The sequence below is a fragment of the Ascidiella aspersa genome, chromosome 3, assembly GCF_963924565.1.
Source record: "Ascidiella aspersa chromosome 3, kaAscAspe10.2, whole genome shotgun sequence".
In the NCBI taxonomy this organism is placed as follows: domain Eukaryota; kingdom Metazoa; phylum Chordata; class Ascidiacea; order Phlebobranchia; family Ascidiidae; genus Ascidiella; species Ascidiella aspersa.
Genome location: NC_139449.1, coordinates 14,807,512 through 14,835,394, shown reverse-complemented (window position 1 = coordinate 14,835,394; position 27,883 = coordinate 14,807,512). Strand labels below are relative to the sequence as shown.

General features: G+C 35.6%; 1 protein-coding gene across 1 annotated transcript; it reads right to left on the bottom strand.

The window, feature by feature from the left end:
- LOC146160346 (zinc metalloproteinase nas-6-like) lies at positions 1 to 27,689 on the bottom strand. Its single transcript, XM_083384471.1, has 12 exons — positions 27,591 to 27,689; positions 26,369 to 26,536; positions 25,406 to 25,546; positions 15,032 to 15,189; positions 8,889 to 9,024; positions 8,543 to 8,681; positions 7,995 to 8,077; positions 7,129 to 7,231; positions 5,289 to 5,377; positions 4,155 to 4,221; positions 3,978 to 4,078; positions 1 to 867 (listed from the first exon to the last, which is right to left on the bottom strand). The coding sequence occupies exons 1-11, from the start codon at positions 27,643 to 27,645 to the stop codon at positions 3,979 to 3,981; spliced, it is 1,239 nt and encodes a 412-aa protein (XP_083240597.1). The 5' UTR covers positions 27,646 to 27,689; the 3' UTR covers positions 1 to 867; position 3,978.
- Positions 27,690 to 27,883: the final 194 nt, after the last annotated feature.

Sequence of the window (27,883 nt, the reverse complement as noted above, 5' to 3'; positions counted from 1 at the left end):
ATGCGTATTTATTGTGCGACCCATAATGAGATATGACCAGACGAATGAAAAACAAATTTATGACAAAAGACACAATGCTGATACATGCAATTTACTATTAATGCGAAATTGAGCTTGCATATTACATTGTTACGTATTTGTTACATTGTTGCATAAATGTTATGTTATAATAGTGCAATAATTTCCTGATCTAATAGAAAACTGTAACAATTAGAAATGTTTCGCAACCCACCTAAAATAGCTTCGCGACCCACTGGCTGAGAAGCACTGATCTAAGTAAAGTATTTAAGCGTTTCTTTAAATAATTATGTGATTCGTGTTCTTTTCACAGTAAATACCCAGTTACCCTTCTTTAATAACTTTCTACTAAACATACTAAACAGTTTAAGATTAATAATATGTTGCCAGGTAGTGATTTTTTTTTCTAAACGAACTTTTTCAAGCACTTTTAATAACAGAGACAGAATTTCCTAGGCCACATTCACAATGAAAGTTACATGATAAAACGGTATCTCATCATTTTATAATAATCCTTTTTCAGTACACGTTTGTCGTGTAGCCTATATATGAAGTCGCTGTGTATGGTAAACATGATATTGATGGCAAACAGATGCATTGCTCTTTTTATAAATATGTATAAAATACCATCGCATTGAGAAAGAGAGGATGAGTAAGTAAAAAGTAACTTTACCTCCACATTTTTAAGGCAGTTCGACGAGGTAAATAAATAACAAACATATTGGTAAAGGAATACAATTGAGTATAAAAAATAGAACGGATTTTTCTGGCATTCTAAAGCTGTGGTCCTTTGTAACATTCGTAGTGTAATCCGTAGCATGCCATTCTCATGTTCAACTTGATCTAATCCTACAGAAACAAATAACTTATTAATTCTCAACAAAGCATAAAACAAATAAAATTGTTGGCTGACAGAAATTACGAAAAAGAGAAGGTGTTCGTATACCCAATCAGTCAATCACCCTAATACAGTAATACTATTCGAGGCATTAAGTTGTGGCCGTATAAAGCATTAGAATATATTCATATAAAATGGCCTAGTAAGTAAAGAGCGGACACAACCAAGCATATGTAATTTATCAATGACGGCTTTTTATGAAGGAACTTGTACGGAAAAGGGCCGGGCAAACTTTTGAAATTGTTTATGAATAGGGCGATTATTTTTTGACCCAAAAATATTTATTTTTAGAATTTTTTTTTATGTAAACCACACATTGTTGTAGGAAGCACTGACGTAGTGTGTCTTGGCGTCGCCCCAGTCACTAGATTTTGATGTCTTACTGAAGACCCGTGGAACACAAATCATTATTATTTCTTGTTAATGGAAAACTCTTGAAAATGCTTCGGTTATGTTTTTCTAAATCAAAAAGACAAACAAACAACATGGCAAAGAAAAAAACGCGGGTTATGGAAATTTGTTAAGTAAACAGTTTAGTTGAAATACATGGTAAAAATGGTAAAAAATGATTACAAAAATTTAACAAGATCTATGATATTATCAAAATAGGGAATAGGACAGGGGTCGGCAACCTTTCGTATGCAGTGTTCCAGTTTATGAAAAATGTCAAAATATAAACAACTCGCGTGCCAAACATTTTTCTATGTTTGGTTTTGCACTAGCAACCAGGGCTGCGGAGTCGGTTAAAACAACCCAAGCCCGACTTCGGCCAAAAAGTTGAACCTGAGCCCGACTCCATCCAAATGTGCAAATTCGTCGAGTCCCAAGTCTGGTTCCGACTTTACATCCTGTATTTCACCCACTTACGTAACTAAAATAACATGGATATTCAGCAATCCACTCATAGGGCCCAAGGAAAATATGCCACGATAAGCTATTCCACCTTATTTTAGGCCTACAGTTTGCTGCCTTATTACTTTCGAAATTTGCATGCGCACACGTCGGACTCGGGTAGTTTTACTTAGTCTTACTTGAGTCCGACTCCGTAGCCCTGCTGTTATCTGCTAATTTACGAATGATCTGACATCTAATTTACGCTTCTTGGAAGACGCTATTAAACCAAATTTCATGTAAAATTATGGGCGCTGATCCAGAATCCTGCCACATTTTGTCCGGGGGGTTATATTGCTAACGATATTTGGGTTATGGTGAGAGTTATCGTTTGGGTTTGGGTGGGTTCAGTATTATTATTAGTATATTTATTCTTACATATTTACACCTTTCTTACAATTTTACCTTTGGCACCTCGTTTCGTTAGTGGTAAAATAATATCGTAGGATTGTAGACAAGCGCTAAATTCTGTAATTATACCCAAACCTTCTGAAAAAAAACGTACTGTCACGAACACAATACTGTGCTGCCTGCTATTTTGGAATATATTTCGACGCATTTTAGCCGATACCTAGAAATGTTAAATATCAGTTACTCTTTTAGCTTAACGTTTTATGAATAGAGATCAGTGGCTTACCACAGTAAACATCACGCTACTTTGAAGTATTTGTCACGTAATGCGAACGGTTAGTCGCAAACAACAAGTTTAACGCTAACAAAAAATAATGATGTTAAATACAACAGTTAAGACACTAATTTGTCACACGAACACTGCAAATCGATATTAGTTATGTATTGATAATTGCATAATAATTACCATAACCTATAATTCTGACAAAAACGTCAGAACTTAACTGCTGTGTGTGTCCGACGGTTTGTAAATCGCTAAGACATTAAGTTTTTCGTCCTAATTTGGACAAATTGTTCAAGACATTGATGGAAGTAAGGACTGAGCACCACGAGGCCATTTATCGCTCAAACCTCATTACACTAGTTTTTACATTTTTAGAAACTTTAGCGTTATTGTATTTTCCCATTAGATTTGAAATATCACACAATGGTTGTCATCAACATGACTGAAAAACACAATTTGTTATGTTTAGGGCGATTATTTTTTGACCTAAAAAATAGGAAATTTTGACCTGAAAAATTAAAATTTTGACCTGAAAATAATTTATTTTGACAAAATTTTGACCTGTTAGAAATACATTGATTTAAATAACCTAGGCGTCGTTAATCACGCGTTTTTGATACCGTATATTGCTCTAAAACAGATATAATACGTTTAAAATGACTTTGAACATACATCAAAACTAAATTTTTTTGATAAAATGAACGATAAATTTCAAAATAACTGAACGACCAAATTCAATAAGCTGACTTTAGTTTTTTTTTTCTATTTTTTTAAGCGATTTATCTGCATTTTTATTCGATTTTGACTTGAAAAAATTTTGACAAATTTTGACCTAACGTGTAAATTTTGACAAAATTTTGACTTTTTTTTTTTTTTCAAGTCAAAAAATAATCGCCCTAGTTATGTTAGATATTTGTATGCTGCTTCTTTGTTACGGCTACAAGCTTGTATGGCTAAGTGTATAATTTGTGTCATGTGTTTTTGTCAGGAATATTGATCTTTACGATACACCGTAAAGTTTTTACTGACTCCGCAGCCATGGTTATAATGTGTAGCATCACAAGCAATTCTACCCATCTCTACAAATACAGCAAATTGACAAGAAACCTAAGCGTCTCGTCCAAAAATCGTTTTCTATATTTATTTATCAATGATTCAGGTAATGAGAACAGCACATGGTTTTGTCAAAATACGAAACGATAGAATTGTTTTAGACATTTCTTGGTGTTTTAGAAGGGACGGGCGAGGGGAGCCCCTTTTAGATGCGCCCCTGGACATTGGTATTATACATACCTGTGCCGTAACAGTAACGTAAGTACACACTACGAATAAAATGTTAAATATAGGAATGTCTTTGTTTCATTAAATGAGCGAAAAGTCCTAAAGATCATTTTTTATATTCTAAACATTAGCGTAAAAATGCAAATTTTGATTACATTTACTGCCCAATTTATTTCACATTTAAATTTGTGGACAAAATAATATATAACAATGTGTTTATATATAAAATCTCTTTATGAACGGTACACGACTAACCTTAAACACCACATAAATTGCAACTCTTAGGGCAATGATTTGTCATAAGTGACTCGTGCCTTCCAGTACAAAAGTTCTTGCTCGCGAAGTATTTGCAATCTCTGAAACAAGATGAATTCTGCATTTATGAGCTGTGATTGCCTTTTTTTTGAAAAAACAACAAATTTACTAGCATACCGGTGCAAATCAACACAGGCGACGGTTTGCTGCATTGTTTGAACAGTTGAAATCACAATAGTGGTATCTACAAAAAATCAACAAGTTTGGGACAGGCGGTAGATGCGCATCAATATAGAAAATATAGAAACTTGATCTGGTTTGGGTCAAAAATTGATATTTAGTAGTAGGTGCGACCCCTTGGTAGAATAAAATTACTCGCGTATAAGAGCTTAGTTAAATGGTGTTCTTTGATTATGAAAGTTATTAAGTAACGAGGTTATTAACCTCACAGCAATTTTGGTTACGGTTGAATATACGTTGACACCATTTAAGCCTATCTTCTTCTTGGAAATATGGCCAAGGAAACTTAGCCTAATGTTTCAATTATACTTCAATGGCTTGATCGTTAGCCTACTTTCGTCGTCGTGCTATTTTCTAGTTCCTTGCCCCTGCTTTAAGTGTTAGGGACGGTATATACAGAGTTTTGAGCAACAACTTTTTGTAGGTCATTTCAATGCGGTTCTTCTTCCATGGAGTCTCTAAAATCATTAAAAAACTGCAGACATTTGCTGCTTGTCCACCTTCCTCCACGCTTAAACGGCGGTAGTTTTGTTGCCATTTTCCTTATCCAGCCGAAATTTTCGAAATCTCACTATGAATTTTGAAAAGCTTTTCCGTAGGCAAAAAGCGATATCAACGTGTCCCATTTTTTCGCCGATCAACGTGTCCCATTTTTTCGCTTTATCGCAGCACGGCGTCGTCCGCTATGTGTTTAAGCATCCCGTTAAACTGGTCACCTGATCCGTTGCCCATCTCATGATATATGAAAGAAAATAGATGTCTAAACATGAGCAGCTTGTCTCCTTCCTTTATATTACATAAATATGTTCCAAGATTACCCATAACCTCTTCTGGGGAGCCTAGTCATCTGTATGTGTCCACCCGCGACTGTTGTTCTATTAATTTTCCGAAACGCAATTGCTTCCGCATAGTGATGTATTTCTTTTAAAACTGACAGCTATTCAATAGTTGTATTTATCCAAAAATTTCAAAGGTTATTTATTCCGATATGTTTAGTTGAAATACACAAAAATAGTTTGGAGTTAGTTCTGCTTCCCTAGACCCGCTTGTTTAGGCGGTGATATCACTTACCAGTGCATGTGCCACATGATTTTCGACACCATTTGTTTTTAAAATCCTTCGACAATCTGCAATAGTGTTTCGATGTGAATACTGCGCAACTATAAAAAATAAAAAGAATCTGTAACTTTAGAAACGCAATACAAGGCATTTTTGTTACGGCAAATTTAATATAAGACTACACTAAATACTCTGTTTCGCACAAACTAAATATAGGGTAAATATATGGATAGAAACTTTTTATTTTCGTGAAACATCTTCTTTTTGTTAAAATTAGTTTTTGGTTATTTTGAACTATAAGCCGCAGAGGTTTAATATGTTCAGACAAAATGTACAGTTATATGTACCTATGTAGATACAGTTTTGGAGTTTAAGGGTCTGTACCGTTAGAGTCCTTAAGTGAGTTGGCACCCCCCCTAAAATTTTAATCGTATGTAACATTATTGGTGTGCTACTTACTGGCTCTTGATCACAACATAGCGGCAGCAATATTAAATTTCTCCCTAAAACCCTAGTAGTAAATAGCCTGCCGGAGCAACAAAGGCACGCACCCAGGCTTATTTGCGAAACTCCGCGTCCCAATAGTTAACAACCGCTGAAATAACATTATGTTTCCCATGTCACAGCCACGGACCGATGTACACTTTATGGCTGCATTATGTAGGACACAAAGCCCTATAGTATCTCTTAACCACTCCATATTGCGAGTGTAACTAATCAGATGGAATTTCCACGTTTAATACGACAGACGAAAACGACAATATGAAATGACGGAAAGGTATCGTTCCATGGCGCAAATGATTTTAGCGTTGGAAGAGTTATTTGCTGGTTGTATAAAATCAAAATAGAATAATCAATTAGTTTTAATGGGACGAAAATGGCATTTAGAACGAGTTTTCAAAGGACGGTGTGAAAGTCGGGTGTTAGATTACTCGATGCCACTCAATAAGGTCGGGGTTTAAATACATAGGATGAAAATTGATTTACGAATCGATGTTAAAACAGACTGCCGAGTTTGTCATTAATATCCAACTCGGATAAGATCACAACCAAAGTCATTAATTCTAAAAAGAGTTTAAACAAAACATCACTTTCAATCCCATGACATATATCTTCTATAAAATGGTTAAATCATTTCGAGAAGCATTGAAAGAGTAGTTCGGCCAAACAAACATGGTATTTTTTATTTACTTTTACCCGAATAAAAACAACAGTAAATTGAGTAACGTTTATAGTTCACCAAACACAACTTTTTTTTGCCTTCGCAATCAATTTTCCAATAAAAACAAGTTTAATTTAGTTCAAATTATCTTTGGCAAGAATCAGGGCGCTAACCAAATGTCCCATAAAAAAACTTACCAAGAATGCTTAAAGCGGGATAAGTTTTATGGTTCCTTAAGTTTAAACGATATAAATTGTTTTTTTGAACGGGTCCGTTTTTTTATTATCTTAGGTTTATTTCAAAAAAGACATTAAACATTCTCTCACAGCGGTAAAAAAACATTTAGTCCTAAAAAAACTCGCAAAACAGTTAGTTCAGAAGATGTCATGGAATATTTCTCTCAAATATGTGAACGTTTCACCCCTGGACTCGCACTCTATTGGCGTATGGTTGTTTTTCGATTCGCTCTATATCATTAATAAATACGAATGAATTAATATGAACCATGTCTGTTTAATGCTTGCGCATTTTTCTCAAATTTTCCAGAAATCTTTAAAAAATTGTTTTGTTTTAAATTGTGACAATAATTTAGAAAGTTTGAGTTAGTTGCACTTTTTAAAGATAGTTTCAAAGCTTTGTGATTTTAAAAGTGTTGATCATATTTTAGCATACATTAGATACGGTACTTACTTCGATATCATGTCTTTGCAATTGTGGGCTAACGACGAACTTGTTTGTTTAGGAGTGGACGAAATATATTTTGATCGAGATTTTCCATATTTTGGAAGATAGGCTATAAAGGTAGAACATTACGAACAGAGATGTTCGAAACTTGGTATTTTGTTACCACACCAATATTTTTCGATACTTTTGGCCTAAAGTACTGCGATGTGATGCCAAATACGTCACTACTGTACTGAAATAGGCAAAATGTACAAAACCAAAAACAGTTTCAAAGTCACTTTTTTAGTTTATTAAAGCCAAATACGCAGTAATAACTATGTCATAATACAAACCTAAATTGTTAAAATGACAGATAAACCTGTGGGAATAAGTCATTAACTCATCGAAATAAAAAAGGAACCACTGATTTGTATAGAAATGACGCCATATGGTAATATTATGACTGTCTCATCAGAACACTTCGATTAAACGGTCACAACATATTTCTTTCCGTTGGGTTCAGAAATTTCTATATAAAGCCACATTAGGTTGTGATGGAATAATACATATAACAACTTCTAAAATTCAGAAAAAATCTTTTTTTGATGTATTGATTTTAATAAACCAGGCGTCGACAACCGTTTCCTAGTGGCGGGTCAAACCAAACTTAATATGTTCTCAAATTTCCACTAACACTTATGTTATAAAAACATTTGGCTTTTAAGCAGTTTTTTAGTCAATTGGAGTAAACTTAAAATCTCGGTTCAAATTTAAAAATTGATTTTCATTTGGCATTTGTAAATTATTTAAGGTTTTTATTTATATTAGATGTAGCTAACATATATAACACACTTATGCCTCTGCATTTTTTAGTAGGTTGAAGCAAATCTTACCAAGACATCGATATTTTCTGTTAATTCGAAGTGTATCTTGAATTGAAAGACCAATTCGCTGAGCCCTTACCGGTTGATTGTTTCTGTGAGAAAAGTTATACAAGGGACTTTATTTGAAAAAGATGCAACAAATGCCCTTAGTTTTAACGTCACAATACAATAGTTGATCAAAACAAGAGGAAGAAAAATACGGATATAAATCAAGGCGGGTCAGGGTTCAGGACCTATGGCCATGGCCTCTCTAAACTGAATTTTTTGCCTTATTTGGCTTTTTTACCATGTTTTTGTGCAATTTTTTCTTAAGCATGTTTTTAGTAGCTTGGCCAGTTTTGTTAAAATCGGATTAGCTCGAAAGCGCCGTGCGTCTCATCACACCATCAAAAATGAAAATTTAAGCAACCTCTACTGCATAAAGTCATTTTCATGCTAAACACGAATCAATTCACGCTTTAGTCGTTTTTTTTGATACAAAAATACACTACGTTAGGTTGGGTTGGGTCATACTTTTATGTCTCTTTTGATTCGACCATGTTCTTCTGGTCTCTTACCGCTTGCTTATTATAGTTGGCAGAAACCCGACTCCCCTCGATAAATAATATCCTCCATATTGCATCACTGAGTCTAGGTCGTAATTTGATCCGTACGAGTCCCAATGAACAGCTCGTTTCAGAAAGTTAAACTCTTGACCTAATTTAATAAGGATCGTTTAACCCTTTGAATGATAAGTCTTATTACGTTTTCTACTTAAATTATTAAAACATTTGCACTTTTTTTATTTGTTCGAATTTAATACTTTTAGGATTAAGTTTTATGTTTTATTATAATGCAATTTAATAATAAAATCACGATGGGAGGTTTATGTTCACCATGTCCGTATTTGACTTTTGTAAATACCATATATCACGTTTTCCAACTGAATGTTGATGAATTGATCACGATCTCCACGCGATTGCTCGTGCCAAAACCCCAGGGAGTGCATTATTTCGTGGATTACGATTCCTTTGTTCTTGCAGTGTTGCCCAAGAAAAATCTAATCGAATGTTTGTTTTTATCATTTAGTTTTCTTCAAGCTATTTAATTTCCAAATTTACATACAACACGTTTGGCAATCATTTATTTTTCTACAGTTTCATGATAAGCTCAAAAGTATAACCAACAAGCACTATAAATGTGTCGCCGCAGCGACAGGTCTTATCTAAACTTGTCACTCGCGTATGTACAATTCGGCGCAACCATGGCAGTAAAACTTTAAACTATATCGCAGCGTTTCTCAACCGGTGCGCCATGGAAGGCTGCTAGGTGCGCCGCAAGCGATAGTAAAAAACATATCGAAATAAGTGAATTAATCGGAATAAGACTTTAATGGACAAAATAACGTTTTTAGTCTCAAAGGCTGGAAGTCCCTTTAAAGATAGGAAACTATAAAACCCATATAATAAAAAAATGCAGGCAATTCAAGAGAAATATCGGCACACCTCAAAAATTTCGCGCTCGCTTCGCTCGTAAGGTGCGCCGCCACGTTTTCATACGTCTCTAGGTGTGCCCCCAAGTATAAAAGGTTAAGAAACACTGCTATATCGGTTCCAATTAACCGAAATTATCGGCAGAATTGGATACGAGTCCCATTTGAATTGGAATCCAAGGATTCGATATTCTACTTTGAACCTAGTTATAGGCCGGTAAATCTAGGTGAAAAAAGGCTTAAACCTAGGACTAATTGCAACAGAAGGTTTTTTTTTGCTGAATCATATCAGGAAAGGTACCCGGAACTCCCCCAAAAAAGTCCCCGAAAAAATATGATGTCTAACACGTCATAATGACGTCAAAACCATACGCATGGTAATATAGGCTAAAATTTTATAATAGTCCTAATATCTTGAGATTAGTCTCATGTGAAAGGTGAAGTTTGCATATGAGCATATCACGTCATAATAGCATCACAACACTTTAAGGCAACTGTCCCATTACCACGGGACAATTTGTAATTTAATAATACATTTCGAAACAGAAATTTGCATAAATGTTTTGGTAAATAGTCTCCCATTGTAGACCTAAAACATTTAATTCACTTAAATTAGCCAGACCAACGAGTAAAGTAGCAGAATATACAGTTGTTGTGGAACCGCCAAGACCGAAATCCTTTTATGTCGAAAGCTGAGCTTTGCAGCGTTGTAACGAAGGATGTACCCTGACAATGATGTTAACATTTTGGAAGCAAAGTCACTTAATTGGCCTAAAAATCCTAAAATGAATGAACACGAAAATTGCTTTAGAATTTGTTTTTTGGAAAAATCAACAGGTAGATACGGGGATGCAAACATTTTTTGCACAATGTGCGCAAAAATGTGCACGCAAAAATGTGCAAAAAATATGCGCACATTTTAAAATGGCGTTAGACTTTAGAGTAAGAGTACAGAATTTAGCCAACTCTAACTCTAACTCTGTTGGGTTATTGGGCATAAGTCTATGTGTAAACTTGATGGTTATGAAATACACATCAATCCACAACTACTGTTTCAACGCTTTGTAATTGCTGCGACGAACTTGGATGAAGATGTTTTCAAAGAGTGTTTTAAGTTTGAATCGTGTACTTATTCGCCAGCCCTTTTCTAGTCCCCTTTCGTAATGCGGCAAGCATACAAACCAACTTTGGCAAATGCGTTATGGACAACATCGAAAACTGTTAATGTTGATATTCCTAAATGACCTTGAACCAGTCCAATACGTGGTTGATGAATGAGCACTACTTCACAGAATACCACGAAACGATGAAATTTGTCAAACGTATTGCGAATATTTTATGACTAACTATAAGTCAGCTCTTGTAGTTTTCGATGGTTACGAATCTGGGACACTCTTAATTAAAACGTCCACTCACACGAGAAGACCCATGGAAATACTGGAGTAACTGTTGACTTCCGTGGTGAAACGCTATGTAACATGCAAAAGAAGGAGTTTCTAAGAAATTAAAAAAACAGGCAAAAACTTTTTAGCTTGCTTGGGTCATATCTCACTCAAAGCAAATGTACATTCCTTCATGCTCCGAAAGATGCTGATGTCCTCATTGTTTGAAAGGCTGCCCAAGTGTCCAGTCATTTAAAAAAACAGTTGTAGTTGGAGAATGGCAAAGATCTCCTAGTTCTCTTAACTTATCACGTTGACGGAGATGAGGGTAGTCTCTAAACAAGTTGTATTTTAGTCCTTCTCCATAAAGTAGCTCATTCCACACAAAAACTTGGCATAACAAAAGTTTTTACTCTATGGCTACTCAATTGGCGGACCGCGGTCCGAAACCTATTCAGTGTTGAATCTGGACCTTATATGTCTCAGTATTTACTAAGCAATGCGATTTGATGAGTTTTTTCTTGCCAAACAATTGCTGCTGTTCATTAAAAAAACCTTTCTAGTCACGTAGCCTACATTACAGAATTATCAGTGAGAGTTATAACGGACCTAAGCAAATTTTAAACTTTTGTAACTGTACCTTTGCTAAAAATAGTTGAGTAGCCCTGCTCTATATTAAATAAGCTTTACCGAACTAATTAGCCAAGAGCGGTGTTTTTTTTACATTAGGGAAATATAGATAAAGCACAAACAAAATAACAAAACAATTCATTGTTTCTTGCATTTGATTACTGCTTCAATGTCAGCTTTGATTTCAGTTGTCGACAATCGTAAGCAGGCATCCAGCGTTTCATCAGCTATTCTGTTTCGTACATCACTTTTTATCCGCTTCATAATTGAGACAGTGCTTTCGCAAATGTAGTTACTACCAAACATGGAACACATCTTCAGTGCAAGTTCTCTTAAGCGTGGAAACTGCTCGTAGCTTACAAGTTTCCAAAAGGTGTCGTAACGCTAATTTTTTCTTGACAAAAGAAAAGGATCTGATTGCAGTTCACATAATTCATGTTGAATAAAAGATGGTCGAGACTCAGTATCTACTTCCAGTGGATTGTTGAAAAGCTCAAATTCTGCTTTCAGTGAATCAAAGTCAGCGAATCTGCTGCTAAACTCGTCAATAATGTCACCTATTTTCTCGGAAAATCTGACGAAATCAATATTTTTTTCTTCACCAAGTAATTCACAGCTTGAAGGAAAATGAGTAGCATCATTTCTTTGCAAAGAAGTCTTGAATGATAGAAGTTTCTTGCGAAAAACTTCAACGTATCCCACCAATTGAGATATGTTTTGTTTCTTACCTTGCAACTTCATGTTTAAGATGTTCAAGTGATTAGTAATATTAGTCAAGAATTCCAGTGAACCTATAAACTTATCATGATTCAATTCAATCACGTATTCAGGAAACCCTTCTATTTCATTCTGGATAAAAGTCAAAATTTCTTTTCTTGAAGAAAAAAAGCATTTCAGTGTTTTGCCTGCACTTGACCATCGGATGTGGGAGAATAGTAGAATATCTTCATATTCCGCATCCGCGTCTTTAAGGAATTGGGTGAACTTTCTATGTCGAAGAGCCTTATTCCCCCTTTGATGATGTTTACTATATTTGAAACACTATGCATAATTTCACTCATATTCAAAACTTTGTCACATAGTGCTACTTGGTAGGATGCAATGAAATGTTAGGCATTCCACACCATGACTTTTAAGAATGCCAACCAGGCCATTTCTCCTTCCTGTCATTGCCTTGGCACCATCTGTTGCAACACAAGAACATTTCTCAAAACCTCCATATGCATCAACGACAGAGGCGAGGCTGTTATAAATGTCCAAGCCTTTTGTAGTCCCATGAAGTGGAACTGTCTTGAGCAGTTCTTCGCAAACAACAAAGTTTTCATCAATAGTGCGGATAAAAATTAGGAGTTGACTAATGTCACTGATATCAGTACTTTCATCTAATGCCAGAGAGAAGAACTTGCACTGCTGAACAACTTCTTTCAATTGTGAAGTAACATTGTCGCTTAAATCGACCACTCTTCTCGCAACGGTTTGATGCGATAAAGACACATTTTCACTCTTTTTGGCAACTTTTTTATCTCCAAATGCAAGAGCCATCTTAATTGCACATTCTTTTATGATCTCCCAGTCACAAAAAGCCTTACCATGCTTAGCGAGCGTTAATGCAACTTCATATGATGCTTTCATGTTTGCGGTTGAATCATTTTTGGCAAAATTGGAAATCATATTTTTTGTTTGAAGAAGTTACCCTTAAGTTCTTAAAAAAATTGCTTCCCGAGAAGTCCCGTGGTATTTTCCGTATTTTTCCTCATGTTTGGTGTTGTAATGTCGTTTCAAATTAAACTCTTTCGGAACAGATAATACTTGAAAGCACACCAAACACTGTGGTTTACCATTGTTGTCGCCAAATAAATACGTTTCCTCCCAGTTAGAATTAAACACTCTGTTTTCCTCTGTCACCTTTCTTTTAAGACTCATTTTATTAGGAATTGTTGTACTTGGCTAATTTTATAACTTTCAGCATAAATAGGGCCTATTACTATCGTCAAACAACAACAAATCCTGCCTAAGTTGCGATTGTTGTCACACGTGATTGTAGCTAACTGTGTTCAAGTACACTACCTTACCCAACTTCCAATGAAAAGTAATTTTATACCACTGTTACGTCATAACTACCAAAAACAGCTGTTTACAGTACTGCATTATCATTAGGGCCCGCAAAAGTCAATAAAGTTAAAATTTGGACCTCGTCTGTCCACGAATCAAAGAATAAAGTTGTTTTCAGTACCTAGGGGACTGTTTCTAAGAAGTTTATAGGTTAAAATAAAGTTAAAATTTACAATAAGGTTAAAATCTTTTAATAAAGGCAAAATTTGTCAAATTATGGCTTTTGACAAATTTTTTTGTTTCTTGAGAGTAATTTTTGTAAAAATCGTCGTGGAAGCATTGTAAATGGGGAACTGCGACACAATTAAACCATATTAACCCACAAAAGCAGGCAAAATGTCACAATGCTCACTTGGATCAGCGGTAACTTTTATCACAAATTGTCCATTTTTTTTTATTTATTGTTACGTATTTAAATAATTCTTATAAGACACTATATCTTCATAAACGTGGTCTTTTCGAAGATCAACAATTTGAATTTAGAAATAGCCTGCTGACATTCTGTAAAACAAAAATGCCTAAGCAAGCTAAATCTATCGCAAAAAAACCTGATGCACTTTTTATAATCCATAAAACAACTTGACTTTGCGCCAAAATATTACGTTTGGGTCTGAAAACAACAAAATATTATGTTTGGGCAACTGGCATCAATTCAAGATAGAACTGTGGCCTCTACAAACAAGCAATTTCGTTAGGTTAAAATAAAGTTAAAATTTGATAAAAATGAAGTTAAAAATTTTTTTTTTAGGTTAAAATAAAAATGGCCCTAATTATCATGATGTAACGAAAGGTATCTCTAAAAAACATGGCGATCGTTCGGCAATTAATGAACGAAACTGAAATTTTTCCATGTAAACTAAAATTATTCTGCGGGCCGCACGAAATGTGTCCGCGGGCCGCATGCGGCTCGCGTGCCAGGGTTTGGACCACCCTGGTTTAGACTATCAGCACAGTTTAAAATTTCATGTGTGAGCAAAAATACAAGCTGCGGTTAAGAGAAAATAAGTTGTGTCAATTACACACTAAACACGTGGTCTTGGGAAATACCTAAAGAGAAAATGTTGCGGTAACTAACATTACATAAAAATATACTAGAACAATTTGTTTGTTACCGGATATTAGCGCAGACGAAAGACGTGGAACAACGAGAAACATTACTCGACGATGTTAGCCAGAAAAAAGGAAGGCTTGACTAAGCGTTGTCAATTCTCGAATGCATTACATAAAAAACATTACCGCTTCGGGCGGTGAGGTAAACCCTGACAAAAACGACCAAAAAACGATAATTTCACTAACCAAAGGGGTTTCGGAACCCTTAACCCCCCTGAATACGCCACTGACCAAAATTATGATTAACTATATAGTTGTCTACTAAGAGGTTGTGATTGAGATCAGCGATGGCTGAATAAACCCACTAATGAAAACGCCTTCATGATGTTTTATTAACCTACCTCTTGTTTTTTTCCAACCATTCCAATATGTGACGAACATTTTCCAACACCTTTAAATTCGATGAAATTTTTCTCTGCTTTCCGTCTGACAAGACGCACACAAGTTTTGCGCTGAAATTCTTGGATCGCCAGTTGAACGATTCGTTGTGTAATAGGATCTGTCACAGAAATAGATGCAGATATGCCAGTGATTCTCAACTTTTTTGGTCAATGGACTGTATTTTTGTAAAAATATCCAATTGACCACTAATTGCTACATGCTGACACCCCATGTACGCTATTAGTTGAAAATGTATTGTTCATAGGTCATTTAACTCAAGGACGTGTTCAATCTTAGGTCGTAATAAAATAATAAGAAAATAGGCTAATTAAGTGAACCTTCTTAACTTACACACTTAATCTAACTAATTGTTAATTTCAACCACTAAAATATTAGTGAGTAAACATACTTTTGAACTTATTATAACAAAACAACTGCACACATACTGTAGTTTTAATAGAACACTTTACAGTGCTAATGAAAAACTTGTTTTTTTTGGCAAAAGGAATCAAAATCTATTTTGACAAATCATTTTGTCTTAATTTAATCCAATTTGTTTCTCTTTTTACTAGTATCTAGTCTAGTATATCGGAAAATGTAGATTCAGCAATCCATGTAGTAGGGAAAGCAATGATGCTTGTTATAGTTGGATACAAATTCTTATTTATTAAGGTAGTCAAGAACCCATTCATTGTTAACTCTTTCTCTTAGTTTCATATTGTATAAAGTCTAATATAGTGGTTCTTAACCTTTTTTAAGCCGTGCCCCCCTTTGGTAATTTTCTGATGCCTTACGCCCACCCTACGAAAAGCAATTTGTCCTTTTTGAATAAAATATCGCTAAGACCACAAATAGGAAAGTGTAGTGATGGCCGCGCGAAGCGCGAAAAAAATTTGAGTTTTATTTGATTAAATTGGCTAAACTGTAGGTAATTCAGAAGACTTCGCATTGGGCACATCACAAATTGCTCGTGCTCGAAACAAGCCGATTTTGACAAACGTGTTGTGAGGGCATGGACTCCACAGTTGTAACTTGTAAGGCTATGATGTTTGTCGAGCGCCAAAAGAATGTCAAGCGCAAAATTTAAACATTGCGTTATCGTTTGGTGTGAGGACACACAATCACATTGCAAAAACATTATATAGATTCACGCAAAAAAGTTCGGATCCCCTGTTGGTAGCCTGTGTTATCATATATAAAATATCAATAAAAATATTTTGAAAGGGGGCCTTTAGTCAGTTATCTATAAGTTAGCAAAAGTGTAATTTAAATGGGGCCGTTATACCTTCGATGAAAAAAAAAATTTTGCAGTTTGTATGTTAAAAAATATAAATATTGAAGTAGGGCTTGCGCCCCCCTAAGAATTGCTTGGCTCCCACCCTAGGGGGGCGCGCCCAAATGTCAGACGTCTCATCGCAATCGTTTTAGAAAACTCAACATTATAAGGCTCGCATCTAAGGATTTTTCAGAGGGCAATATAAATTTTAAGACAGAGGTCGACAACCAAGTCGCGGACCAGACCAAACTCAGCAAGTTCTCGGCGGGCCGTATTAAATTTCCGCTAACAGTTTTTTTTTATAAAAACGTGTGGCCTCTAAGCACTTTAATATAATAACTCTTAATCAGGGACAAACCCATATGTTTGACGCAGTAAAAATGAGTCTAGTTATACCACAACAACAAAGCAACGGGCGGAAAAAAAATGTTTAAATTGGCGAACCTTTAAATTTACAAGGAGACTTGACGGATTTTCCACTCAGCGAATTAATTTGGAAAAAATGATTTTAGAGGGTTTCATGCTATGGAAAACTTTCCTACTTATAGTTGTCATGCGCACGTCACCTTTGGTCTGAGTAGACTACATCAAAACGCCAATGTAATTCAAAGTCAAATTTGATACGCGCGGGGAAAAATTTTGTGCAATTTCGTGTAGTTAAAACAGTTAAAAATATTGAGCATGCTGGCCTTGTATGCAGTTTGTGAAAGAGTTTGCGGGCAGGATGATTTTCACTGGCCTGCGGGCCGAAGGTTGCCGACCCCTGTTTTAAGACGCGATGTAACGAAGAGAACAACGTGTTTACGACGCTTTGGTTACAGAAACGGGATAAAATATAAAAGAAAGTTTTTTAAAAACATATACCAAGAAGTAAACCCAGATTGCGGTAAGCAGATCAGTTTGGTGTGGTAATGGCCAAAATAGTGTTGGATTGCAAGCGCTATTTGCCATTACCTGGATCGAACGAACACTCACGACATTTTACGGGGCTTAGTGTATATATTTCGCGTGACAATTTTAGTCGCGCTCTAAGTAAAACGGCTATCTTGTATAGGCCTACAATTCAGTGTACTAATCAACTAATGGAAACAATTAGAAAACTTAAAATATAGGCCTCTATTAACAAGCACAAAATATAGGCCTCTATTAATAAGGCTTTCGCGACCCAAACTGAATGGTCCCGCGACCCAAATTGGGGTCGCGACCCCGTATTTGCGGACCCCTGGTGTAATGAACAATACCTCTACCTTATTTTACCCGAAAATAAACGCACGGTTTCTTTTAGCCCGCGAACATATTGCATGTTTTCTGAGCAGCCTTGCTATTAAGGGGTCAATGCCCCTCACAACTTGTTTGCCAAAACATCTCCGTATACATCCTTTTATCTCCTTTAAGTTAAAAGTTTTGCCAAATATGCAATTTTTTAGGGCTTCGCGTGCATGGTGTTTCCCCAGTTTAACACTTTATTTCCGGGGTGGGCAATTATTTGTAGCCGCGGGCCGCATGAGAAACCTAGAATATTGTGGCGGGCCGGGTCAAATATAGGATCTAAAATACATACAATATGACGTCATACTCTTACGGTGTAAAACAAATAATCAACCAATTTGTTATTACGTTTAGAGTTGTGCGAAAATGTGCAATTTAAGTCGGATTTAAAAAAGGTCACAAAACGTCTTGCGACTATGTGTTTGAAAATGCAAACTTTAATTTAGATTTAGATGGTACGTGAAGGATTGAGCACCGACTAAAAATGTACATTGATTGATATATTAACATTTATTAAGTTGTTGAGCGCGTTGACCCAAAACTTAAGATAAAAATACGTGAAAATTTCTTACGAAAAACTTACATTTATGTTTTTTCCTCTTTTTTAAAACTTCAAGTTACCAATGTGTTACAAAGTTTAACAAACTTAGCCTAATATTTATATATATTTTAAATATTACGCTAAGTTTGTTAAACTTTCGTTGGAGAGAGTGCCACTGAGCAGAGGACGCTACTTGTCTGTGAAGTTGCCAAAAAATAGTGTGTAACATACGACAAAGACAAGAGATTCGCGCGGAGCGCGAAAACAATTTCCGTTTCAGCATTTAAACAGGCTAAAAATCGAATTTGGCGGGGTCTTGACAAGATCTGTCAACTTGCCCTGGTTTTCGCTTAGCCTATGTATTTTATTGAAAATAAGCCGCGGGCCGGATTAAACTGCTTGGCGGGCCGTATGTTTGGGCCGTATGCCCAGGTCTGCTCTATTTAGTGGATCCCAACCTTTTCTTATTCGCGAATCCCTTTTAAATTTTTTTCAAGGTTTCAGACCCAACTTTTTAAGATTGACCACAAGAAATAACTTGAAAAAAATATATATATATTTGATCGTTAAACGCTATATTTCGGTACGATTAAATAAAACTTTCTCATACAATGATACAGTAATCATACATTTAACGAACTTGTTTTTTTATAACACTTCCAAATAGACGACTTGAACGTTTATAGTTTATCAGCTAAATCCATTAATATTACAATCTGGTCCCTGAATGACTATACTTTAATGTTGTTCTTATGAAGGCAAAATAAATGCCGAAAGAGCTCATTTTTAGTATGACAGACAACATCGGCTAAAAGAGGCCAAACATAAATGATTTTCACTCAATTTTTAAGTGTAAGCAGTGCCGGATTAAGGGTACTGTTGGCAAAAGGCTGTTTACTTAAAAAGGGCCTAATTACCATAACTTCCGAATGCCTATAGCCCTAGCCCTAATTTAAAAAACACTCTAACCTAGTTGTTCTCAACCGCCGGCTCGCCAAATATATTACAATTTTATATCTCAATTGCAAAATGCAAGATGTTAAAATACCGACTTTATCGTACGTCACAATGCTGCAAGTGTTATGCCCAACTGTTAAAAAGTAGGCTACAACTCGTTTAAGTCTTAAACTTTAAGACCAGTTGTGTGTAATTAAACTTAATTAGAACCACGTATAACACGTATGATATCAAAAAGACATCAGCAAATTGCTCAATATATTGAAGTTATAATTATTTGCTTTAAAGTTACATGCTTTTGTCGTAATAATAACATTTTGGGTGGATTTTGATTTTTGAATATCCACCCGTACGCAAAATTTGTTTCGAAATTACTTGCCCGTAAGCTAAAAAGGTTGAGAGCTACAGCTCTAATTAACCAGGCAACTAATACACAAAAACGATTGTAATTCTAACTAGGCTATAGCAGTATAGCAAAGACATATTACATATCAGTCAATCAAGTCTGCTATCTGGTAAAAGAAAAAAGGAATGACAAAATTCAATGATGATGCAACAATGTGCCAGGTTGCCAAACCTAATTCGCAGAAATCGGTTAATAATGGTGACATTAGACTAGTGTTTTCCAACCTTTTTTACACGAGTGCCCCCTTCGGCTCCATAATAATATCGAACCCCTCATCTTGCTTTACAGTAAAGTATTATATTAATCGTTGTCTAACATCATATTGTCTGCACTTTCGTTTCGATGAGCTGTCAGTCATACTTTAGGTTGTCTAACATACAATTCACTATAGGAATTTACATAAGTATGTGTATAAATTGAACTAAATTAACGAAGTAGGTGCCAATTAAAAAAACTATGTAGGTAACATAACATATAATTTAAATACAACATTAATTGCGTTAAGGTTTAAACACACTTGTGCAAAGTACTTTGCGCCACTGCAATTTATTAATCTGACGATTTAACATATAATAGTTTTATATTGAAATCCAGTTTTGCCGTCAGCTCAACATAAAAGATTAATTCTTAATATACATACATTATTTCACAAGGTTATGGCATTACCAGAAAAAAATTCAACGTTCTGCACAAAGACTTCAAATCAGTGGTCGACAACCTTTTCTAGTCGCGGGCACCAGCCAAACCCAAAAAGGTATCTGTGGGCCACACAAAATGTTAACAAAGAATTGTTTTATTCAAATGTTAGAAGAACTGTGAATCAGGCGAGCCTCGGATTTGTTTGCACTTAAAAACGTGTTTAATTACATTTAAGGAGGCAGTAACAAAGTGTTGGCGCGAAGCGCGATAAAAAAAACGTTTGTTCTGTTTAAAATTCGAGGCCATACGTCGCATTCATACTACTAATGACAAAATTTTGGGGGTATACCTGCTTTTTTTAATATCTTGCTAGTTTTTATTACATTGTCGAAAAAAATAAAGAAATGTTAAAAAATATATGTCCAATATATCCGCGACGCACTTGGCAGCCTTCCACGGCACAACGCTAAAGAAATGCTGGTATAGGTAAAAAGACAGCATCAAACCGGACGTAGAAAGATGAATTGCGCGAAGCGCGAAATTTTTTTTCACGTACGTAGTTAAAATAGTCAAAAAGTATTTGAAATGGGCTCGTGTCTAGTTGTCACAGAGGCGGCGAATCAGGCCCGCGGGCCTTCGGTTGGCGAGCCCTGGTTTAAATATACAAAGATTTTGCCGCGTATAAAATGATGAAACGCAACAACAACCAACAACTTTACATAATACAGCCAATTGTTACGCCAGAAGTTACCACTTTGCGGAAAACTACTCTAAGTTCGCAAAAGTAGGCCTAGTTTTGTGTAACGCCCCTTATGTGCGAACAGCACCCCCCAAATCAGAAAAAGACCCAAAACGCCCCCTTGTAACTTGCCAACGCCCACAAGGGGGCGGTGCCGCCCACGTTGGGAACCTCTGCATTTGACGATGCGGGTTGAAAAAAAAATGTGCACATTGTGCACCAAATGTGCATCGGCGAAATGTGCACATCGCGTGAATGTGCGATTTATGTTCACCAAAAATGTGCATCGGCGAAATGTGCACTGAATGTATTCAAAACTGCATATTGTGCTAATGTGCAAGTTATGTGAACCGAATCTGCAATGTGCAAGGAGTGTGCAAGTTTTGAAGTGTTTCCATTAGTACACTGAATTATATACAAGAGAGCCGTCTTACTTTGAGCGCGACTAGCATTGTCACGCGAAATATATACAGTACGCTAAGGCTAAAAGCCCCATTAAATGTCGTGAGACCTTCGTTATCTGGTGAGGGAAACAAGCGCTTGCAATCCAACACTATTTTGGGCCATTACTGTAACACCACCTAATCTGTCAAGCCGGAATCTGGTTTTACTTCATAGTATGTCTTTTACAAAAACTCCCTTTTACTTTATAGCCCGTTTTCTGTAACCAAGACATCGTAATATTAAAATATGCAAACTTAAACCAGATATTTTTTTGCCTAATGCGATATGTAAAGAACATTATTTTCTCTATTAATATTAACATTTTCGATAACCTAGACTGCTTAACCAGGTTATGCAACAATTTGTGAATGCAACAAAAACAATGCTGTGTTTTAATTATACTTCATTACAAGTGTGATATGTTAATAAGGCAGTTAAATGCAAAGAACACAAACTAATTACGACAGGGTGGGGGGTGTGGGATGGGCGAGGGCCACATACTTTACAATACAATTGTGAACAGTGATTTGTAAAAAAAAACTGTAGCTTAATCGTTGCACTTTTTGTTTTGTAGTTCGCAAGATTAATATATTGCGGTGAAAGCAAGATATACGCTGATATTGTCACACGTTAGTTGAATTGAAAAAGACGCTTTTATCGGAAACGTCTGCTAAACATGTTTTAACAAACGTTTAATATCGTTACGTTTTTGACCTAAAATATAAATCTAGGACGTGTATGACTATAAAATAAGTTGAGATGAGTTGAAGACATTTTTTAGGGGTAATTTTCAGAGCCGTAGTTTTAAGGGGGGTTTTTCAAAGTAATTGGATAATTATAAATAGGGTTAATTATCAGGTTAATTCTTGTAAGATTATATGTTACACTTTGGTTTGTTGGTTACACGATATATATCAAGTTGCTCTTTCCTTTGACTTGTTTCTACAAGCAAAAACAATTATGGGCCGAAAATATTCCTGTATAACTTTAGGGATGCAATGGGGCGCCAAGGGTACATTTTATGTTATAGATTTTTTTTTGTAAAGACCATGCATAAATCATTTGTTTCAGTCTTGCTAAGCTCGCACCGTAAAACGTTTCATTAATAGAAAAATAAATACTTCTAACTATTCCTTGACCTGTTTCTGCTAACAAAAACAGTAAATAGTCCGAAAATGTCGAGCTTTTTAACGTGACTTTGCCCATGCCAAGAGGGACAGTTTTCTAATGAGATACAATTTAAGTGGCGGTCTTTAGGTAAAAACTAAGCGTAAATAAGTAATGATAACAATATAAATCGGTAACAAAATAATATATTAATTTTAGCGCTTATTGAAACACAAAGCCACTAAACTACTACTAAATTGCCAGAACAAGGCCTATTACGAGTTATTGCTACCGCTCGATAGGGATTTAGAGCATTAAGCGCTTATACGATGACACCACACTGAATTTATGATTTTTGTTCCCGAATTTAAGGCCTCTAAGGAAAACACCAAAAGGTAGCTCTCAATATCCAAAATAAAAACAATCCGTCTTAAAAAAAATGTTCTGTCTAAAAACACCCAAAGAATTCTACCTCCCACAAAAATAAATATTATCTCCCAGTATCAATCTCCCCTCCGCCAGTTAAAATTTTGTTTACCCACCACAAAGAAAAGAAACTAAACCCAAGAGCCCATCCCCCCAAAAAACATCTTTTAACACCGCCCTGGAAAAATAATCTATTGTCAAAGTACTCTGAAGGGGCGCTATCGAACAAGGGCGACGAAAGGAAGTTGATCGGGGCAAAAGTGTAATGTTTAACGGCAACAACAACAGCAGCAGCAAAAACAGTGCATATCGCCAAAAGCCCCTTTCCTGCGTTATACGATGGGTGAACTTGAAATTAAATTAAATTACGACGAGATAATTGTGGAATGTTTGAAAAATATATTTGATAAATAGGCTTTATGTAGATAGTAGATATACACTGTGTCGTATTACATAAATGTATACTTTTTATTTACTCTATGATACGTTTCTTCCATCCTTAATTGATTTCCGTTAAAAGCCATACCAAGTATTATATGTTTACCTTGGAATTTTGAATATAATGATCGTTATGTAAAAGAACAATAAAGGTTTCATTGGGCCTCAGGTTTACCCAATTTTGCAGGAACATCTTTGCTTTGTTAAGCAAAACAGTTGCCACCAGGGAGGTCTACATTACCACCCGATTTTGCATTACACCATACCACTTCATGTCTGAAAATTGTAAAATTGTACGAACTATGATGTATATAAATAAATTTTCGGTCCATATATAGCGGCAAAAACAAAATATGTCCCGAAATGAATTTTCGGCCCATTAGTCCACCAAGCTGTGGGCTCTTCATCTCTATTGCATATAACAGTGTAATATGTCCGTGGAACTAAATAGCCTCGTGTTGTAACCCATGATTATAAAACTTTAATGCGTCAATTGCGTGTAACCAAAACATCTTTGTCAGTGGGCTGAATAATACGAAACTATTTTATTTAGTGGCATAACATTTTTTCTTACGCCTAAACGTTGCACTACGTAGCGCTCCACCTTCGGTACATAAAGATTGAATAACATGAGACGTGTTTTTTGCATTTCGCGGTGATCGGAAATCATGTACTCTACATTGTAAAACAGGCACTGATAGTCCCTTGACTGTTTGCCGCTGATTGTGTCTGATTATAAAGGATTCGACCACCTGTGTACAAGCGGCTTTAAATCGACTGGCGTAGTATACGACACGAGTGCGCACATTCTAATATTAATTAAAGCAATCAAGCTGTTGCCCCTTAATCCTTAATATTTGTTGTAACCAATCTTGTGTAAGTTTGCTAGACCACTTATCATAGCCGATGATTTAAAAAAAAGATTGTGGCTATTAACATACAACTAAACTGCAATGTTTCTGAAATGATCTGGGCTATAACACAAAACACTTGATGAAGCATGGTAGCCTACACATATTTTACGTTGCATATTGACCATGAATCGCTAACAATCGTAAAACCTTAAGTTAAATTTATTTAACAAAGCTCCGTGAGGAAGAAAAGTTGTGACAGTTCTGCCTATGTGTAAGATGTGGTTGTTCTGCTTAAAAAGAGAAATTCCTGGTCTCTTTCTGAATGGCTGGCCAATGGCGATACCTGTACTATTGACTAATATTCATACTTGAAGACGGAAACTATTCAATGCACGTCTAGGCTGAAATAAGTTCGATATACAAAATGGAGAAAGTTAAATAGAATTCACAAAAAGTGCAAAAAATATTTCAAATAGTTAAAGTGCGTAACATAATAGAGTTTGAATGGTTAAGATAAGGGGTGGTTAAAAGTTGGGCTAACTTAAGCAAAAAGTTATTTTACATCGGTCTTATTACTGAAGTCCCATGAGAAAGCGTTTTTCTTGCTCTTGTCAAATCAAATTTTAAATAAGATTTCCCCATTTGTGCTTGTGTTCAAGTATTTTGTAACTTTCTTTTTTCAAAAAGAATTTTATATGTTTTTTACTCGGTTTACCTTTAAAATAAATAGGGTGTATGAGTTCATCACAACATCTTTAATGGTTCAACATAACAAAAAAGGTTGGAAGCACTGTTATACACAACACATGCGGTAAAACAGTATTGTTAATTAACTATATATAAATAAGGCTCCAGGTCAGACTCTATTACAACATCTTAAGAGATATTTTAATATTTGTCAGCAAAGGTATCGTCAGTAGGCCCTATATCAGAATAAAGAAACTCAAGTATTAGTCAGATACATTAAAATCAGTATTAATACCTACTTATACTGTTGCGTTTGTTTATTCAGATATGCTGAAGATTTGCTGGCGAAATATATACCTTTGCTGGCGAAATATATGTGTCTTTTTAGGTCTTTAAAAAGTGTCTAACCTGAATTGCTAGCTTTGAGTATTCTGCTGTTACTGAACGGGAATTAAGGTCGGCCTTTATCTTGCAAGGGTCAAGGTGATTTCCATTATCACATATTCAGTGCGACATATACATAAGGTTATATGGTACTTTAAAACGTTTACCTATTTGTCCGAATACATAGGGGACTTCTATAACTCCCCCAACTTTTGGCCACTCTTTTTCATCTTGTTTAGTCACCGACCTAACATAGCGAGTTGATGAGGTTTCTTCATAGTCATACTCAAGTTTTCTGTACGATGTGTCTAACAATAAAAAAAATGCATCGGGTATTTAAAACAAAGGTGACCCTGGGCAAATTATGCGGCAAGCTTCCACAGGCCACAGAGCGGTATTCATAGAGCAACAATCCGAGCTATTTACTATTGGTATCTCTGTAATGATATTGCAAAACCCATGAGTTTCGTTATTGGTTATTCAAAAGTAAGCTCAAACTGTTGTTTTTATTATAACCTATACACTTTCTTTGTGTTCCGTGAGGTAGTTTTCTTCCTGTAATTTTTAGTTAGGCGTTGCACAAAACCTCCTTTTATGTAATCTAATGTGATTGCATTTAGTCAATAAAATTCGGTTACTGTTTAAAACAGGGTACGGTAACTTACGGCCCGGCGCACTAAAGTTTAGATACGAAAGAAAATAATTGTGCAACGCTCTTAGAAAATTGGACACCCAGGATGTGCCGACGCACATAGCTTGAGAACCTCTGGTTTAAACAGTATAGTCCTTTATTTAATAAAGAAACGACTGGGTCGTAAACAAAGCAATGGGTCGGTATATGCTGACATAATTGCAGAAAGACACCAGACATAATTGCAGAAGACACCAGACATAATTGCAGAAGACACGGTATATGTCCGAGAACTTCAAATCTAGTTCGATAGATTAAATTAAACAATGTCAGATATTTTCAATAGATATGGATAAGAGCGCAGACACGACACATACAGTTCAGCTAGTAGTATTTTTGTGTAGAACGAATTGAAAACAGTTATGTTTTCTTATGTTTTTCATATTTAAATATTAAAACGAGCGTGTGTTAAACATTCCGTAAATAAAACATCCCATACCTTTGACAATAATGTCACTTTCAAACACGAATGAACGTACACATTGATCACAAGATTTTATGCAACCGTTGACATCTCTTTTATAGTCAATCTCGCATGTCATTTGTCTGGTGCTACATTCTTTCTCGCTCAAGCATACGTCCACGAGGGTAGGACGAGCACGACAGTCTATAACGAAATTCAGTGTAAAACAACTTTACCTTAAATGCCGCACTTTTTGGTTGTTCTTTGTGCCGAAAAACAGTTAAACAGTAAAGACCAAAGACAGATATCTTTGTAATAAAATGTCAAAAACATTACGGTGTGTTTAAAACCTAAAAAACTTTTTCTCTATTTGAAAGTTTATATTTCATTTTCGATAAAGGCCAGCTATGAGGTTTATTCAATTAGATGCGGTAAATCGATCATGTATAAACTAACTATAGTAATATTCGATATTACGTATTTCGCTTCATTAATCAATGGGCTAATACCTACGGTGTCTGGTATCGAATTCAAACATATTGGGCCTTTCTTAAACTATAAGCCTTTGCTAACAACCGCACAACACTATATAATTCGATATACAGTGATTGCCTGGCGTTGACACATGCTGGTTGACAGCAATCGTTTTTGAGACAGTTTACACCCACAGTTTTACGCGTAAACGCCGATCGCTTTGTTTATTTTCGGGGCGCAATATTGCTAATTCTTTGTGCGACCAGGAGAAATTACTTTTTCCACGTAAGGTTTGTTGATTTAACTAGGATTTACGTTAATATTAATGCTTCACGGCCTTTTATACATTTATACGGCGAGGGTAGCTCTTTTAAAAAAATCACTTAAAATTATAGCATTGCGGTTTGTAAATCCGCGAAATTTATATAAACGTCGTCACCTACTAAGCCCTCCCGCGTAGATTTGTAAGCGTTATGTCCATATTGCATTAAATGGCAGACTGTTTGTAATTAATGATGACTCAATAATGTCAGTTAAACGCTTATTAGGATGTGTTTGGCGACAGCAAACAAACAAGTTTTTATTGGTAATTAACAGATACGTTTAAATTTTATTTTAATTCTTTACGCTACATAGGCTATATGAGTATATATCATAAATAAAATGATCCACACAAGTTGCAATAATTATTTGATGATTACACATGCATTTACAAACAAAGTCAAATTATTTTTCCTATTGAAATGCTACGCAAGTTTCTCCAACTTTAAAAATAATCACTTACCACTTCCAACGAAAATTCCAAAGAGGCAGCAACAAACCAACGCAAAAATAGACATCCAGGTTGTCTCCTTGCCCAGGCCACTGTTGTGCGCAACAGACAACAAAGGCCTTTGGCAACGCTAGACGCTTTTATTCACGGTTGTACGGCAAATGAGCTGACATCATAGCTAAAAATAAACACATGATTGGTTTGTTGCATTATTTTGACTTTTACATTTCTCTCAAAGTACCGTAATATGAGCATATATATAAAACAATTTGGAAAAAAATATAGCACTGTCTTTTAATAACTAA